Genomic DNA, 17,895 nt, shown 5'->3' with positions numbered 1-17,895 from the left:
ATTTTGATTGCCGCTTAGGAAAAGCATAGCGCAAAGAAACCAATTTCAACCACCGTAAATATTTTTTGACGCAGAACTGTAGAGTCGTCCCATTGTGCTGTAAGCTCAAAATATAGCTCGTCACAAATAAAAAAAATGGAAACATTGCATACAAAACTCAGAAATGATACTTTTCCCAGAGATGTTGCTAACCTAACAGCTATCAAATCCATATTCAATCATATTACACCAGAAAAATAACTCTTTTTGCTCTTAAAACGATGGCCAAATGACAACAAAAGCAGTAGCAGCTCATGTGAATCATTATTTTTAAATTGTAATAAATTTATTACAATTATATCAAAGGCCCTATGAGTAAGGACATAATTTAGCTTCAAAGGCTTATGAAATGTCATACAGAGTTTTATACAAAAGCAGGAATTACGTCTCTGGATTTTTAGCTCGGCCGCTTGCTAGCGGTTGTTCATATTTTGCTCTTAAATCCATTCCAATTTACAGTCTGTTCTCGAGTTACGCGGTTCTCGACTTACGCGGATTCGGAGATACGCGGTTTTCAAAATTTGACAGTAGATTGGGTTTATTACATCGATTTAAATTCCTGAGATGTACAACCACACGAAAAAATGTGTAAATTACACATTTGCATAACTTACGCTTTTAATTTCGTTTGTTGCAATTTATGTAGTTTGAATACGCTTGCATTGCATTCATATTAATGGACAAAGACAAATTTTGAATATTCTATGATACATGTACACAATAGCTCGATCTCTTAACTCCTAATATAAACTATGTGTCAAGCAATATTCGAGATACGCGGAAATTCGAGATACGCGGATTTCTGTGGAACGCAAAAACCGCGTAACTCGGGAACAGACTGTATTTTATTCTTTCTTTTGATCAAAACAGCGATACCCAAATAACCTGTAGCAAATCGTTTACATCCCAATGTTCGATTCTTTTTCCGCAATCTCGCAAGCTTATCTGTATGCGATCGGTCATCCTCCATGAACTATTTTTAGTTTCTCAAAAGAATTTGGGATTTGAAGGTTAAAATGCAGCTGTAAAAATGGCTACTGCCATTTTGCGTGCAAGACAAGAATTACGTTTCACCTTCGCTCCCCATATGCACTGTGAAGCATACAAAGGAAGTTTTGCTGCATGGGTTTATTGCTATTACACCACCGTCACAAACAAGCGCAAGAAATCTGCGTCATTTTTAAAGGCATTTTAGATTTTAATCCTATTTTTAAGGCATTCTAATAAGCTTCATCAAAAGGGAACTCTGCCTCCGTGTGATGCGCAAGTGTAAAGCTACCAACTGATTACAATGATGTTACTTTTATTTACAAATAAGAATTAGAAAATTCTGTGAATCGAAATCAAATCCGATCCGTGTGTGCGTGACTGAAAGAGGTTTTAAGCCATCGCTGAAACGGGATAGCGAGAGAGTCAATTTGTATTACACCTTCGGGCCAAAAGAATGCTTCTGTTTTTCTTCGGTGATCGGTGGTCTGGTTCAAAATAGTGAAAATACGGTCTCAAATTTGCCGCAAACAGCCACGATGGATGTCGCCCGGTACGCCTATGGCCGGGCAGTATCCGGAATATACAGAAGACAGTACCGGTAGCTCTTTGGTGCACTGTATTACATATGTTCCTACCAGTGGACGTCGTGTAAGCAGCAACACACAGGAACGCTTGCCATTTTTGATGCTACTATACACAAAAGCAAGTGTGTCCGAAATTCGGCTGAGGAGACGTGACCTCCCCCGATCAAGAGAATCAGTGTGTCTTATCTTCGGAAAATTCCGCAATTAGCACCACATCATGGGCATTCTGGTCGGCATCGTTGTCGATGTGAACTTTTCCCTTCCCATGAATGTATAGAAAGTGTAAGCCCTCAGTTTTCTCCATCATCATCCATCGTAGGCTTGCAAAAGGTTTGCGATTAATATTGTACGTAGTTTGTAACTTTATAAGAATATCGTGTAAAAAGTGAAAATGGCCGGAGTACCAGTTTCATGTGAAAATGATCCAAATTTTGGAATCATTTTATCGTTCGTGGAACAATTTGGTCCATTGCTGGACATCGGCGAATTTAACATAGCCGAGTTAAAGTCGATGCTGGAGAATAGTGAAACTGGTAAGTTTTGATTGTTACCCAAGTCAATTGTATACATTTGCCATTTTTTTTAAATCTATTGGTCCAAACATTTCAGTTCCCCAAGCACTGGCCGATCTACACATTAAGCTGATGCGTAAGATTAATAAAAAAGTACCAGCCGCCCGCTGGGAGCTTGCGTTAGCCAAGTATGCCCATTCCTACTCGCATCAGGATGCATGGGAAATCGAAAGATTTGGTTATAAAACGGCCAATTTGGCGGTGAAATTACGGGTGTTAAAGGTAAGCTTTGTTAGGTCAGATGCTTTGCGTTTCCTTTCCGTGCTTGGTGCAAAAAAATGACCGAGCTTTTCTCTTTCATTTGTCTGCAGGCTCTTCTGGAGGGCCAGTTTGATTTGAATACAAAGTTCAAAACGCAAATCAATACTACCGGTGCCAGCGAGCTACGACTGGATCCACTGGGACGGGACAGGCAGGGTAATTGCTACTGGTACTTTATGGATGAAACTGCAAATCTACAAATATACCAATCAGACGCCGAAATGGAAACCTGGACCCTGGTGGCAAGGTACGGCGTAAACGATACGGCGTTCATTGGACAGATGATTTATAATCTATTCCCGTTTTCAGAAACCGAGACGAATTTGTCAATATGATTGAAATGTTGAAGGACAACCGCCCGATCGAACCACTTCCCGCTGGGAATGCGATGGAAGAGGAAGACGAGAGTGCCGGTAGTGCGAGTGATTCGGAGGCTCTGAAGCTTGGCTCAATTCTCGCACCGTCGGAAACGCCACCGAGTTTGATTATATCGCGTCGTACATACAAAACGAACGACAAGATTAATGCGTCGGCTACGATCGAGAAGGAAGTAAAAGTTGATGATGTTACAGAGCGACCGAGCACCAACAATGTGACTGTTGCAGGAGCTGATGTGGAAATGAAATCCGATGAACCATCTATCGTGGCCGAGTCCGATGTCGGGCAGGAAAACACTCCTACGGCAGATAAAAGAGAAGGTGCCGGACAAGAGACGGAAACTGTCGCTGCTACGTCTTCTGTTGAAATGGAAAAAGAAGCAAATGCAAAAGAAATGCAATGTGAAGTAGATTCGAAGAAGGAAGAACTGTCGATTAAAATGGATCCTCCAGAAGGAAAAAAAAGCACCGATGATTTCGAAGAATCAAATGCGAACGATAAGTGCATTAAGTCGACTGAACCGGAAACAGTAGAAGAAGTTCATGAAAAAACTAAGAGCCCAGTTGGCAAAGGGATGGATGCAGATGATCACGAAAAGACAGAACCGATTGTAGAGAAAAACAGTGATGAAAAAGAGACTGAAGAACGGCAGGATTCTCCCTCGACCAACGAAGGTGCCGCTGACGATTGTACTGAAAAACAGTCGGATGATGTATCCAAAACATCGTTTCCCCCCGAACCTATTCACGCAACGCAAGATAAGAAAGTGGATGTTGAAAATGAATCGGTCGCAGAAGAGGTGGCAGCAAAAGCGATCATTGGCGAATCGATCGAAGATCCTCCGCTCGTAGTTCGTGGTGAAGGGAACGGGGCAGAATGCGATAGCGGTATCGTACCAATGTTCAGCGAGGTCATTGAGGAACCCATGATGTTTTTCTACGGGTTAGGGGCCGGGATGGAAAATGGTATGGGCAATACGAAAAAAGTTGAGCCTACACTAACAGTACCGGGCGGTGCTACGACGGTAAACGAAAAGACCCCGGTACCGTCGAAAGCGGGAAATGGTGAGCGCAATTCCCCGAAGGAACAAAGCAAGGAAGAATGTAGCAAATCCTCCCCCAAGGCCTCCTTTGTTCATTCGGATGGCAGTGGCTCGAATAAGGGCGAGAAGGAAAAGGAAGAAAAAGAAGTTCCCTGTAATGATAATGGTGGAGACAATTACGATAAAACCTCGTCTAAGAACGAGGTGTCTGCCAAAAACAGTGATGAGATAGACATGGGCGAACGGGCTGCAGAAGACGACTGTGCGGATGACGATGGTGAGGCAATGGAATTGTCGCAGAAAAAAAGATCCCGCAAACCATTGAGTGTGGAAAAGAGTCCAAAAGTGATGAGCACCGTGCGCGGCAAGAGAAACTCGGAAAAATCCGACGAAACAGATTCACCTAATGTCAGCGTGGTGTTGCCTTCTGCAGTGGAATTAACGCCCGAGAAACCGGTGGAAAAGAAACGAGGATCACGTAAAAGCAGCACTCCGAAGAAGGCGTTAGATTCAATCTCAGCTACGGCAATTGTAATGCCGGAGCCAAAAGAGCTGGAAGAAAAAGTGAAGCTAGAATCTGAAGGAAACCCCGAACCCGTTGGGGAATTACGGGCTGATATTAAACCTGGTAGTATTGAGCTGGAACAAAATGGCGATCACTTGCATCGGCCGCAATCTACTTCACCAGCTGAAGACAATAGTAGCACAGTTAAGAAAGAAGCAGAAAGTGACAAAGTACAGAGCAAAGATGAGAAAAGCCCCGAAGACTGTAAAGGAAAGGAAAGCAAATCAGATTTAAAGAAGTCAACGGATGTGGCAGCGCTTCCCGGAATCGTCAAGTCCGAGGTGGATTTGGGTAAATGTGACCAAAGCCACACAACAAGTAAAGTATTGGAATCAAGTGAATCGAATACAGCAACGCTACCCGTAAAAGCTGAACCGGTGAATGAACCCAAAAAATCAATGGAAGCGAGTGGAGATGTGGTTACAGAAGGTACGCCACAGCCGGATGGAGAAAGTCCAGCAAAACGCAAACGTCGTCAACGGAACGGTTTAGGTAAGTTAAGGATGCATTGACCTGCGCTAAGAAGTTAATGAGAAAAGAGCTTTCGTTCAATATGTGTGCTAAAATTTTCCTCTTTGTAAATTTTGTTTTGACTTACTTTGGAGCTAGCTTAACTTCTACCTAGAGCTCTTGCTTCTGCGAATGTTTTAGGTTATTATTTTATCAAAACAAACTGTACCCAAGCGATTCATTCATTTCCGGCGCTAAGGAGCTTTTTTCTGAAATGTAACTTTAACTCATCATTCGTTTGTGTTTGTGTTTGTATTTAGTCGACGGTCTAGATATATCAATGGTACTGGATGCCGGATCCGACGGGGGAAATAATCCGCCTGTGCGCCAATCGCGCCGTATCGCGATGCAGAAAATCAAGGAGGAAACGAACCGACGGCAGATCGAGGATGAGATGCTGAAGAAGATGAAAGCGGATGCGGTCAGGAAGAAGAAAGATCTCGGGATGCACATCTCGGACGACGAGTACCGGCGGACCGAGTCGACGCCGGAGCAGTCAGACAGCAGCTCGTCGGATGGCGGTGTCGGTGTGGATGGTCGAAGGCGAAAAAAGAAAAAGAAGAAAAAGGGAAACCTTCAGCAGCAATTGCAGCAGCAGCAGCTACTGCAGGCGCAGCTGCTCAAGAAGCAAACCACCTGGAATAGTGCCACGTCACCGGAAAGCAGCTCGGAGACGGAGGCGGAGGATTACTTTGCTGAACCGTACCATTCGGAGGAAGACGTTCGACGGAGCAATGCGGTGTTGAAGTCGGATCACGAGTTTTCGCCCGAGTCCGACCTGGAGACGGAAGCGCCAGCGCAACCGTTGAAGCGAGCGCGTACCGCGCGCAAGGCCAGGCGCAAGCGTGAAGTGACGGCAGCGTCGGACGAGGACGATGAGGATGAGGACGACGAAGACGATGGCGAGGACCATGCGTGTCAGCAGTGTAAGAAAACGGACCAGCCGGAGTGGATACTGTTGTGCGATACTTGCGACAAGGGTTACCACTGCGCGTGCTTGAAACCGGTGCTCTTCACCATCCCCGAGGGCGACTGGTTTTGCCCTGTGTGCCAGCATCGGCAGCTGATCGAGCGGCTGCAGTCGAAGCTGGTGCTGTACGATGCGCTGCAGGCGAAGCTGGCAGCTGAAGCGAAGAGGCGCGAGGAGGAGGAACAGTGCGCAAGAGAGGCGGAGCTGGCGGAGCAGGCACTTGAGAAGGAACGTGAGGAGCAGCTTCGGGCACAGAAGCGAGCCCGCCAGCAGCAGCGTTTGCTCGAACGGGGAGGCAATGGTAGGCAACGTTCCGGCTCGCGATCACCATCGTTGGATTCGTCTCGCGAGCGGCGCCGCCGTAGGCAGCGTCAAAGGAATCGAAGGGGATCAAAACGACGCCGTTCGTCTCGATCACGCTCCGGAGACGGCGATGGGAGCCGATCGAGTGGGTCGGATGATGACAGTGGTAGCCGCCGCGGTAGTGGCAGTGACGGCAGCGGAAGCTGTACTGATTCGGATGACATGCCAATTTATAAGCATCTGCGGCGTCGCGCATCGACCAAGGTGAGCTATAAGTTCAACGAGTACGATAGCCTCATCGATTCGGCGATCCGGCGCGAAATGCGCGACTGCGAGATACCGATGGATGTGGATCGAGACGAAGACGACGAGGATGACGACGCTGGACACGGGTTTTCTAAGGGCAAAGACATTAGCACTATCATCGAGGCGACAGCACGGGACGAGGAAGCCCGAAAGCGGGCGCTCCAAATAGTGGATGAAGATACAGAGGAGGAGGAAGATAAAGGCACGGCTGCTGACCAAGTGGTCAACGGTTCGTCGCAGGTTCGTGCTAAGAACGATGATGCCCGTCCCACCAGTCCAGCGCCGGATGCTGGTGGTGAGGTAAAGAATACAGCAGCTGCGGTAGTGCGGCAAGATCGAGCACCTAAGCCAGCGGTAGCAAACAAGAAGGCACGAAAGAAGAAGAAAAAGCTATGCAAAATTGAGCTTAGCTCGGAGGAAGAGGAGGACGATTCGGACGAGGACTTCCGCGGTGAGGTAAGCGGTTCGGACGACGACGAGGAGGAGGACGATGACGATGAGGATGAGGACGAGAACAGCCTATCGGGGGAGAGCGAAAGCTCGTTGGACCTTGGACACCATCGTAGGCGGAACGATCGATCACGTAAACCGAGCTCACGGGCGGCGGCCAAAAAGCGTCGGCGAATCGTGGAAAACTCGGACGACTCCGAGGACGAGGAGGAAGAACGGCGTAAGGAGATAGCGAAGAAGAATCGCAAGAACCGGCGTATGCTGGACGACAGCGACGAAGAGCTGGATCTGGAAGATGACGATGAGGAGGATAGCGAGGACTACGATAGCGACGATCTGTGCAGTGACACGGAGACGGAGAGCAGCCGCAGAAGCAGTGACAGCGGCAGCAATGGCACCAGCAGCAGTAGCAGTAGCGCCAGCACGGAAGGTGACTGGCGCCGGAAGAAGAAGAAAAAGACGAAGGGTGGTGGGAAGTCGAAGGCAAAATCGACCCCCGCCTCCGGTGGGGGATTGGGCAGTGGCAAGCATATCGAGCGGCCGAAGAAGACACCCGCAGCGAAGACGATGGATTCGAGCGGAGTGGAGGAGGAGGAGGACAGTGCCGATAGTGATAGTGCTGGGAAGGGTGGTAAAACGATGCCTCGAAAGTCGAGCAAAAAATCTGCCACACCACGCAGTTCCGAGTCGGGTGGCAAGAAGGACACGACAGGTGGTGGAGGGGAGAAAAAGTCGGATCGGAAAACGCGCGGCAAAAAGATCCACTACATCGTGGATGATGACTTCGAGAGCTCGGATGACGGCATACGACCTGGTGTGCAGCGACCTGACACGCCTCCGGAAGAGCGTGAACAGTTCATCCGGCGGCAGGAGGAAATCAAGCGCATGCTGGCCGAGAACAATGCGGCCAAGGCGAAGGAATTGGCAACGTCAAGGATCGATCAGCTGGTGGGAGGTCGTAGCGGCGGGTCTAAGGATTCGTCTGCAAAGGATTCGCTCTCGGACGTGCCGATGCAGGTGATCGAAAGTGCGCGAATCCTAGACATTGACTTTCTCAAAAGCACCAGCGGCAATACGGCCCGCATCTCGACCGTCGACTCGGTGGTGGACTTTGACGATGAGCTTCCGGAGGACTTTGATCCGGACGATGAAATGGATGATGAGGCGCTGGCAAAGATCATGGAAGAGGAAGATTTTGCGCACCATCAGCTGAAAGCACCGGGCGTCGGCGTGCCCCCGCCACCACCGTCCGCTGATTTGCTCCCACCCATTCTTTCGGTTCCACCGGTGGCTAAAACAAATCGTCGCAAATCGATTCCGGATCCGAGCGAGGTACTTCTTTCTCAGCGCGCACGTAACACGACGGATCCATCGGCAGTGGCAACGGTAGGGCGTAAGGATCAACATCCTTCTTCGCTGGGGCCGGTCAATCTTGCCGCTCCGGCGAGTCTACCACCACCGCCTCACGTGCAAAGCCCGGTGAAAGCCTTACTAAAACCAACCGGAATCCCAACGTCCGCTATCATGCCCCCGATGATAGGTGCGCCTCCAGGATCAGGAGGTTCCAATACGATTCTTGCAAACGCACTGCAAACCTCCGCCCCACATGCTGCACACCATCACCATCCACCAACGTTACCTCCGCCACCGCTCCTTAAAGAAACCCCACATCCAGGTAGACCGTCGGATGTGTTGATGAGGAGTCTGACGGGACAACCGCATCCGGTGCCGCCGGGCAGTCTACACCACAAACCGTCCGAACTGTCGCACCTGATGGCCGGACTCGGAGGAAGTGGCATACCTTTACCATTGGCCAAGGGAGGTGGACCTGCAGGCGTACCGATGCCGTCGTTGCCACCACATTCGCATCATTCCGGCCACCGTTTGCCACCGGTCGGCTTGGGCATGCCACCGACCGGATTGGGTCTTCTAGGACATGGTCCACCACCACACGCACCCCAGCTGGGACTGCATACGCCGACGAAACTACCTCCAGGAGGACCTCCAACGACGGCCGGCGTTGTGCCACATTCTGCCTCCACCGTTGCAGCAGCAGTAGCGGCAGCTTCGGCTGCGGCTGCGGCTGCAGCCGCCATTGGTGCTGCTGGTGGCAGTGCCTCCGCTCTAGGAGGACCGACGGCTGCTGGAACCGCCACCGCTGGTACGCCCACGTTGACAGTTCCGGGAGCTGAACGCCGACCGGGTCGGCGAAAGAAGATTACACCGTTGCGAGAGGATCTTAAGCGAAGGGGAAATGTGCCACCAGCCGGTCCACCCGGGTCGCAACCACCTCCTCCGCCTCCAGGTGGTGCCAATGAGCAGCTTCCTTCAGCAGTTCCTTCCGCTGCCCATCAGGAGCAACATCAACGGCCACCACCACAACACGCATCACAGCATCATGGCCACATGGTTCGGTTTCCTCCAACCCATGCACCACCACCCGTTTCGGCAGCTGCTTCCCCAGTTGGACTGCGCCATCCGCTACCATCGGCCACAAGTATCCACAGTAGCAGTAAGTATCTTCAGATGTCGAAGCGAAACGAACAAGGCGTTTCTGTAACTAACACTCTGTTCCCATTCTTCAACACTCTGTTCCCCACCCACCTCCCCGTAGCGGCTCATCAAAGTGCAACAGCAATGGCCGCTGCGGCTGCCGCTGCCGCTGCAGCACAGGAGCTAGCAATCAAAGTACATTCCCGGCCGGCTGACGGAGGCGCTAGTGCTGGTGGTCCCGGGATGCTTGTGAACGACCCACCATTGTCGGTTCCATCTTCGGTAGCACATTTGTCGTATTTGTAAGTATTGTCTTGAACTTGAAAGCAGCAGTTAAACCGATTTATACTATAGCAACTACCTCTTTCACGCAAGTATTAGAGCATGATCTTGTCCTACCTCGCCCTAAAAGTTTCGAGCCATGTGTGAAGAAACAGCATTACAAAACTTTTAGTCAAATGCAACCAATATGATTGCAAGTAACCAATCGACGAAAGTTGCTATTGTTTAACATCGGGGTATTTGTAACGTTATTTGTATATCATCAGAAAAGTGTTACACACTAAGGAAATATCGCTTATTAACAGATCGGAGAACCCACTGTTTGCACATCGTCTCGGCCCTTTGCCCAGCAGTATTCTTTCATCCGGCAGTAGTAGTTTGCAGCGAATAGCAGCTATTAGCGGCGCGGCAGGCCCGCCAACCGTGTACGGAGATCCGACCGCGTATAATGGTGGATGGAAGCCGCCTCCACCGGGGAGCAGCAAAATAAAATCGACTGGCAGCTCGCAACCACCGCCGCATCCGCCTGGTATGATGGTGGGACCACCATCGATTGGATCGCTGGAGCATTACCATGGTCGGTATATTTGCTAACAATTTCTTTGTTGGTGTTTGTGTTTGAATAATTTTAAGGTTTGTTGCTAAAAATTGTCTGCATCCATTTAGAGTACAACCCGGCGAATCATTACAATCCGTACTACAATGTTCTCGATCGAGCACATCTGAGGCCACCGCCGACTATCGGGGAACTGCATAGGACCAGCACTCTATCGCCGACTACCTTTACTACGTTGCAACCGCTCGAGTTTCAGCACGTATTGAAAACGAGTGGTGACAACCATCATCACCATCATAGTGCAACTTCATCCCCAGCATCTACGGCAGGTGACGATGTAGGAGGTGGTAGAGGCTCGGCAGGTAGTGTGGAACGTTTGCCACCACCTCATCACGGCGCTGGGGGTGGCGGTGCAAGTGGTCCCCCACCACCACCACATCCCCCTTCAGTACCGGCAGCATCGGATTCAACACAACACCCGTCGTTAGTGGAAACATCCTCTCCACCACCCGCGGCACCGGCAGCTACGGCGTCTGTTGCACCTGCGTCACTGTTGCCACCGTCTGCAGGACCGGCAGCGGCCAGTACGACAGCTTCCACATCATCGAGCACGAGTACCAGTGTTTTCGGCGAGCTTGTAAGCTACTTCAGTTCCCAGCAGGATGATTTAGATTCATAGTGTATTTAAACCAACGGCAAACTCTGTCAAGAGCAATAGAGATAGAAAGAGGACCGGCCGAAGAAAAACATGAGATGGATTAAGATAACTGTAATGTAACCACAAAATCAAACAAATCCTCTCTTATAATTATTGCTTAAAAAATGGATAATAGCCCCAGCCTCGCCGCAAGCAAGGTCATCTTTAGTATCGGTCGTCGCTTCTGTGGCCCCAACAAACCCGTAGTTTGCGCCATTCTCTGTCAGGACATCCTTGGCTAGTGATTGCTGACCGGAGGGGGATCGCGCCACAGAAGGCGATTAGTAGATGAAAATATATTTGTTTGTACTAATGAATAAAGTAATGATATACTCACCAGCGCCGTAAGATTGTCCACATATAGTGTGGGCATAAGGGTGCCAGCGAATGCTATAGAATTAGAGTGAATAATACTGGCTGTGTTTTTATTTTGATCTGTTTCCTATTTTCAATTTTGAGAGTATTCGTACGATATCTTCTTTCCACGAATGTTTCTCGTGTTTACAAACTTCCTATCAAACCAAACACGTAAATATTTGCTCCATCTGTCCTAAACTGATTTAGTCGCTGACTATGTTATGCCTACCTCGATTCTTACCCTGTTTCAAGCGATTGTTGTTCACACAACAGTTACATTGTTCAGACGGCATACGGTTGTCCAGACAATTCCAGAATATTCAACCAAACTGTCATTTTGAAGCTGACTTGTTCTGGGGATGAAGTTTTATGTTTCGTTTGAATCCTACCAGGTATCGCTAGTGAACATGCTGTCAAATGTGAGAATATTTTTTTAATAAAAATTGGGGCTTTTCTCTCGACTCAACTCTCGTATCGCATCAAATTCGAATAGATTTGGATCAAATCAGAACTGAATCAAATCGAGTCACAAACAAATCAAATCGGATTCGAATCCCAAACAAATCAAATTTGTTTCGGTTCCCAATCGGATCAAATCTTTAGAATCCGTCAAATGGGATTCGAATCTTTGGAATCCGTCGAGGGATCGAATCTTCAAGTCTTCCAAACCCGATTCTGCCAACACTACTCTCACGGAGACCGTCGCTCACGGAGCTCGGTGATCTAGCAGTCGATTTTCGTGTTGCCTGCACTCGAGTGTAAATATTCTTGTCGTCCGTGTCCCGTTGGTACGTTTTTGGGGGATACGTTCTCCAACAGTTTTAGCAGCAGCCATCACACGGGTACCTGCAATAAGCAGCAAGTGTTGAGCATTCGAAAAAAGCCATCCTGTGCCAAGATTATTTCATTTGGCCTTAATCCACTGGCCAGGTAAAATAATCTCCCGTGCGCACGGTCCAATTGGACACGAGTGACAGAAAATCGACAGTAGTAGGGCAAGGCAAAGATGGACGAAAAAAACAAGTGAAAAGTCTTACCGGATCACTGCTCTGTGCATGAATGCATGTGTGTGTGCGTGTTTGTGTGTCGTGCAAGTACTTTTGAGCCTTTGAGCACTATTAGATTTGAGTATTATATCTCGGATTTGAGGTATACGCTTTTTTCAAGGTGCATTGATTTGCTGGCGAACGAAGACTGTCCAACGGGGTCTGATAGATTCTTGTGCGATGCGGAGTTGTTTATGCAATTTCCTTTCGTTCCATCGATAAATAGTATCTTATTGTTGATTCTATCTCAAAACGTAACGACGTAATCCGTCGAACGCTGTTAATTTGTTGACTCGTTTCTTTTTCGTTTAGTGTGTCAGCATTGGATGAAAATTGTGACCCCATCGTGATAGTAGAAGTGTCGGCGGTATGTGAAGCAGGGTGCAGGGGGCCACGAACGAGCAGAGCAGCACAGGTGGAAGAGAGGCAATTCGATCGAACGACCGCTTGACCGTACCAGGTTGTGTGTGTGTGTTTGTGCGTGTGATTTTGTGGAAGAAAAAGATATGAAGTGAGAGAAACAGAGAGCGTGAGAAAGCAGGAGCGCACAATTGCCTACTGTTGCAAGAGAGCGAGAGAGGCAGAGCGTGAAAGGGAGAGGAAAATCGCCAAGACCCGTGAGAGAATCGTGCGTGTGTGTTTGTGAAGAGAATAGCAGGCAGGCGCTTTTTTGTACTGCGCGAAGTGTTTTTTCCTGTACTAATCGGTATTTCGGAAAATTGCCATCCGTCGTCGTCGTTGCCATCGTCTCGCCGTTTTGGAGTGACCCCGGACACCCGTGGATGGACGTAACACGCTACCGCAGAGGGTGCAACACCGTGGTGAAACTAGCGTTTTTCCGTCGTGCGAAAATCTTACGTGCACCACGCAGCGTATCGGCGGATGTGTGCTGCTTTCCAGAAGTTCCCACCAACCCCGTCGTTGGGCTGTTGTAAAATTCGAGGAAGCAAAGTGTGATTACATCGCTGCTGTTCTCCCGCACCAGCAGTGAACAGTGCTTCGGTGGCTGCTGGATGATATTGGGCTAGAAAAATCTTGCCTCGGGCAGCTGGACCCCATCGCGTGGAACGGGATCGACGGACGTTGCGCCGGAAAAGCACAGGTGCTCCAACGGTGAGGGTACGAGTCGGCGGAAACTGGCAGCAGCAGCAGCAGAGGGGATACAAATTGAAGGACTCAGCTTTTTCGTGTTCATCCTGTGTTCTCTGAAAGGCACCGCGACAAGTGGACGTGAGCAATATCGTTTTTACATTTTATATTCTTCTACTAACCCCGTGCTCCTGGGGAAAGGACGGAGCTACGTCGACGAAGTGGATGGAAACAAGCGGGAGTGAACAGTGAGCTGAGCGCACCGAGGGCCAAGATCGATCGATTTGAACAGCGCTTCCCAGGACTTTGTGAAAAGAAGAAAAGGAAGTTGACGTGTGAAAATCGGCGTTGGGGTGTCGCGTCGCGCCGAAGAAGAACAATAGCATCAATCCTTTTTCTGCCTTGGCCAGTTTGACCACCCGCCGCCGTCGCCACCACCACAATATCTGGCATACCGTGCAGCCGCCGCGGCATCCTGTAAGTCTTCGCAATCGCAAGGCGAGCGGCGAAGGGAGAGCGAGAGTGAGGTGAAGTGAAAAAGCGAGAGTGGGCCATCGAGAGCGCGAGAGAGAAGGCTGCACCAGAAAACTCCCTTTCGTTATCATCTTACAAAAAAAATTGATCTAGTACGCACGAAACCAGCTGACAGTTTGTCTAGTACTGCGTAGTAATAAAAGTAATAATAATACTACAGATCGATTTACACTGCGTTCCTCCAAGAAGCACCCAAGAAGGGGTAGTAAAAAAGCAAAATCGGATAAACATACCTACATTCATACATTATCATAAACCGGCACATATATACACACCGTATATGTAATACCTATCTATCTATCCATACGCATATACTTATATTTGGAGGTAACTATTTATCGCGAAGAAGATCGAACATAATTGATAACAACCATGGGCAATAACGCTACATCCGCGAACAAGAAAGTCGACGCTGCGGAGAGCGTGCGGGAGTTTCTGGACCAAGCGAAGGAGGACTTCGAGGAGAAGTGGAAGCGCAATCCGACCAACACGGCCGCGCTCGACGACTTCGAGCGGATCAAGACGCTCGGCACCGGGTCGTTCGGGCGCGTGATGATAGTACAACACAAATCGACCAAGGACTACTACGCGATGAAGATTCTGGACAAACAGAAGGTGGTCAAACTGAAGCAGGTCGAGCACACGCTGAACGAGAAGCGCATCCTGCAGGCCATCTCGTTTCCGTTTCTGGTCAGCCTCAAGTTCCACTTCAAGGACAACTCCAACCTCTACATGGTACTGGAGTACGTCCCGGGCGGTGAGATGTTCTCGCACCTGCGGAAGGTCGGCCGCTTCTCGGAGCCGCACTCGCGCTTCTACGCCGCCCAGATTGTGCTGGCGTTCGAGTATCTGCACTATCTCGACCTGATCTACCGCGATCTGAAGCCGGAGAACCTGCTGATCGACTCGCAGGGCTATCTGAAGGTGACCGATTTCGGGTTCGCCAAGCGCGTCAAGGGCCGTACCTGGACGCTGTGCGGTACACCTGAGTACCTAGCGCCCGAGATTATCCTCAGCAAGGGCTACAACAAGGCGGTCGACTGGTGGGCGCTCGGTGTGCTGGTGTACGAGATGGCCGCCGGCTACCCGCCGTTCTTCGCCGACCAGCCGATACAGATCTACGAGAAGATCGTCAGCGGCAAGGTGCGCTTCCCGTCGCACTTCGGCTCGGAGCTGAAGGAGCTGCTGCGCAACCTGCTGCAGGTCGATCTGACCAAGCGCTACGGCAACCTGAAGGCGGGCGTGAACGACATCAAGGGCCACCGATGGTTCGCGTCCACCGACTGGATCGCCGTGTTCCAGAAGCGCATCGAGGCCCCGTTCATACCACGCTGCAAGGGTCCAGGCGACACGAGCAACTTCGACGACTACGAGGAGGAAACGTTGCGCATCTCCAGTACCGAAAAGTGTGCCAAGGAGTTTGCCGAATTCTAAACGACGCCGAATCCGATTATGGGGAAGACAACGGTGACTCCAGAGATCCACGTCTACTTCTTGTTGCACTACGACTACTCCTACTCGATGGATCCATTGAGTGTGGTGGAGGGGGAGGGGAAAGGGATGCAGGGCGAAGGACATACCTGAAAGAGTCGAATAGCCGTCGATCTATCCTAAGTCCCATGGGACCTTTTTGGAGCGTGTATTTATCTCTACATCGATCATTTCTTCGCTCCACTTCCTTCACCCTTCGTTCGATCTGTCCTGCTGTTACACAACCCTCTCTCTCCCCCTAGAGATCAAACCTTTCCCATCTCCGCAGAACAGGGAAGATACATCGACTAACAGGAGATCACCAGTCGAGGGTAATCCTGCAGCGTATTCTTTCAAAACGGCTACATGGAAGGGCACTCCAATCAAAATTGGTTGCCGTTCGTCATTAAGCGAGCATTGCCTGCCCTACTGTTCGCCCCTCTCCTATCCACCCTACCCCTACACAATACGTAGTAACAAAGTTGCATCGAACGACGGTGACGACGACGAGAACGACGACGACGACGACGATAACACCATCTCTAGCAGCGGAGCAGTGGTTAAGCATTTTTTGGGGGTCCCAAAATAGTATCGCAGTACCGCGCATCATCACTGCACAGTCGTGTGGCGATTTCGGGCACGACGTAGATAAGATGCAGCATCAGTTGTCAGCGCGCCCATACACCCCACAACCAGCAATGCCATATTTAGACACTCATTGAATCGCAAACCCGGGCGTCATACAAACAGATATAAACAAACAAAATGAGCCACAACCTCTCCATCATACCATAGGAAAATTACGCGCGCGACAGACGATAAACGACTGGAAGATGTTGCCGTTTCCACACGAACGGTTACGATGATAAGGATAATGAAAAAAAAAAAATGATTTGATAAATCTTGCACCATTCGGTAAAAGAGATAGGAAGAGAGAAATAGAGAGGGAACAAGAGGAGCATATGATACGTAGAGGAAAAAACACAAATCCTTCCCACTTCCGACTCGGTGACAGATTGAAGATCATTACCAATAACAATACTAAACTGCAATACACTTCAGATCATAAACACACAGTCACGGACACGAATAACATACACTCATACATGGCACCCTAAACTCCTACAATGCGACGATTCTAAAGCAAAAAAAAAACACAAAACAAACAATGCAGCAATACGAAAAAAAATTAACAACCCAGCAAAACGTGCAGGTGTGTGCGGTGGTGCACGTTTGTTCACGCACGTGTCATATATGTGTATCCTTACGATTAGTAAATTGAAGGCTCAAGTTGCCTGAATGTGTGTGTTTGTGTGTGTGTGTGTGTGAGGGGGGAGGAACAGCTCCACTATCACAAAACAACCACACATGAACGAGATAAAAAGGATCACGGAACCATCTTCACATGTCGGCCCACCCCCTCGATGTCGTAGGGGGGCACGGGGTAGAGGCAGCTAGGAAACAGAAAGTAGGAGCATTTTGAGTATGAAAAGAGGGAAGACGAAGAAGAGGGTTCGTTCATTAGACGAACGTTTAGTGCCGTTTGCTAGTTTCGCTGATCTGTTCTTCTTTATAGGGGAGGGGTGTGGTGGTTGGTTTAACATATGTTCTTGGTTTTGTTTGTACTGGTCAGACTTCTTTCTAGCCTGCTTCGAAGGGAAACATAGACTCCAGTGCGTGGTAGGGTAGAGGGGATTTGAGAGAGGAGGGGGGGGGGGGGGGGAATACTTTAGCAGGTTAGAGGTTAGGGTAGGACATTCCAAAACGGAAAATGAACTTCTAGCTTTTTAGGGACGGAAAAATAACGCAGCAATCGGGGAAAAGGAGTAGTATTTTGTTTTTAAAATTATTTTTGTGTCTTTGTCCTTTTAATTATCGACCACAATCACCCACCCGAGTAAGCTACTGCCACACTCTCCCATGCAACCCTCGGGACTGCGGCCGCTTTTCGTGGACCGCAGTGTTTTAGGGTTTAGCTATAAATCTAGTATTCGATGCTGAAACCCGCAGTGTGTTTGTTGAACCACCCCAGTTAGTCTAGTAGTACGGTAGTACTAGTTCCACTCCCCCCCGAGTGCATCGTGGAAAATTGGAGGACAAGGGGGGAGATTTAAACTAGGATTTCTAACTAAAAGGTGTCAGCTCCGGCAGCTGCATGCACGTTTTATGGGATGACCAATGCAGCGATACAAACCAAAATACAACCAGGGCAAGATAATATCGCGTTGCAAATGCTTACATCTAATGAGCATTAAGCGTGCGTGTGTGTGTATGTGTGTGTGAGAAAGAGAGAGCGATAGAAAGTGAGCAATGGTACGACCAGGAAGATTACACCATGTCGGCCCTTATCATACTCTCATTGATGCTTCAAGAAACAGTAAAAACAACCACGATACACAAT

General features: G+C 49.1%; 2 protein-coding genes across 2 annotated transcripts; both read left to right on the top strand.

Annotated features, from left to right (window-relative positions):
* The first annotated feature begins 1,760 nt into the window (after window positions 1–1,760).
* LOC131284142 (uncharacterized) lies at window positions 1,761–11,348 on the top strand. The gene is made up of 8 exons (XM_058312996.1): window positions 1,761–2,146; window positions 2,223–2,407; window positions 2,497–2,693; window positions 2,756–4,923; window positions 5,202–9,479; window positions 9,585–9,765; window positions 10,048–10,322; window positions 10,412–11,348. Exons 1-8 carry the CDS (start codon window positions 2,005–2,007, stop codon window positions 10,978–10,980), a joined length of 7,995 nt encoding a protein of 2,664 aa, XP_058168979.1. The 5' UTR covers window positions 1,761–2,004; the 3' UTR covers window positions 10,981–11,348.
* A 2,268-nt stretch (window positions 11,349–13,616) lies between these two features.
* On the top strand, window positions 13,617–15,963 carry LOC131288292 (cAMP-dependent protein kinase catalytic subunit 1). Its single transcript, XM_058317412.1, has one exon. It carries the CDS (start codon window positions 14,397–14,399, stop codon window positions 15,456–15,458), a length of 1,062 nt encoding a protein of 353 aa, XP_058173395.1. The 5' UTR covers window positions 13,617–14,396; the 3' UTR covers window positions 15,459–15,963.
* The last annotated feature ends 1,932 nt before the right edge of the window (window positions 15,964–17,895 follow it).

This window comes from Anopheles ziemanni, chromosome 3, assembly GCF_943734765.1.
Source record: "Anopheles ziemanni chromosome 3, idAnoZiCoDA_A2_x.2, whole genome shotgun sequence".
Taxonomy (NCBI): domain Eukaryota; kingdom Metazoa; phylum Arthropoda; class Insecta; order Diptera; family Culicidae; genus Anopheles; species Anopheles ziemanni.
The sequence above is the reverse complement of the archived record's forward strand: the minus strand, read 5'-3'. Positions and strand labels throughout refer to the sequence as shown.

Bases quoted from the DNA above. Each gene is read 5' to 3' on its own strand.
- LOC131284142 (XM_058312996.1), top strand. From the start codon at position 2,005: ATGGCCGGAGTACCAGTTTCATGTGAAAATGATCCAAATTTTGGAATC. The intron at 2,408-2,496 runs GTAAGCTTTGTT...ATTTGTCTGCAG, and splicing joins TGAAATTACGGGTGTTAAAG to GCTCTTCTGGAGGGCCAGTT. The intron at 9,480-9,584 runs GCAGTAAGTATC...ACCTCCCCGTAG, and splicing joins GGCCACAAGTATCCACAGTA to CGGCTCATCAAAGTGCAACA.
- LOC131288292 (XM_058317412.1), top strand. From the start codon at position 14,397: ATGGGCAATAACGCTACATCCGCGAACAAGAAAGTCGACGCTGCGGAG.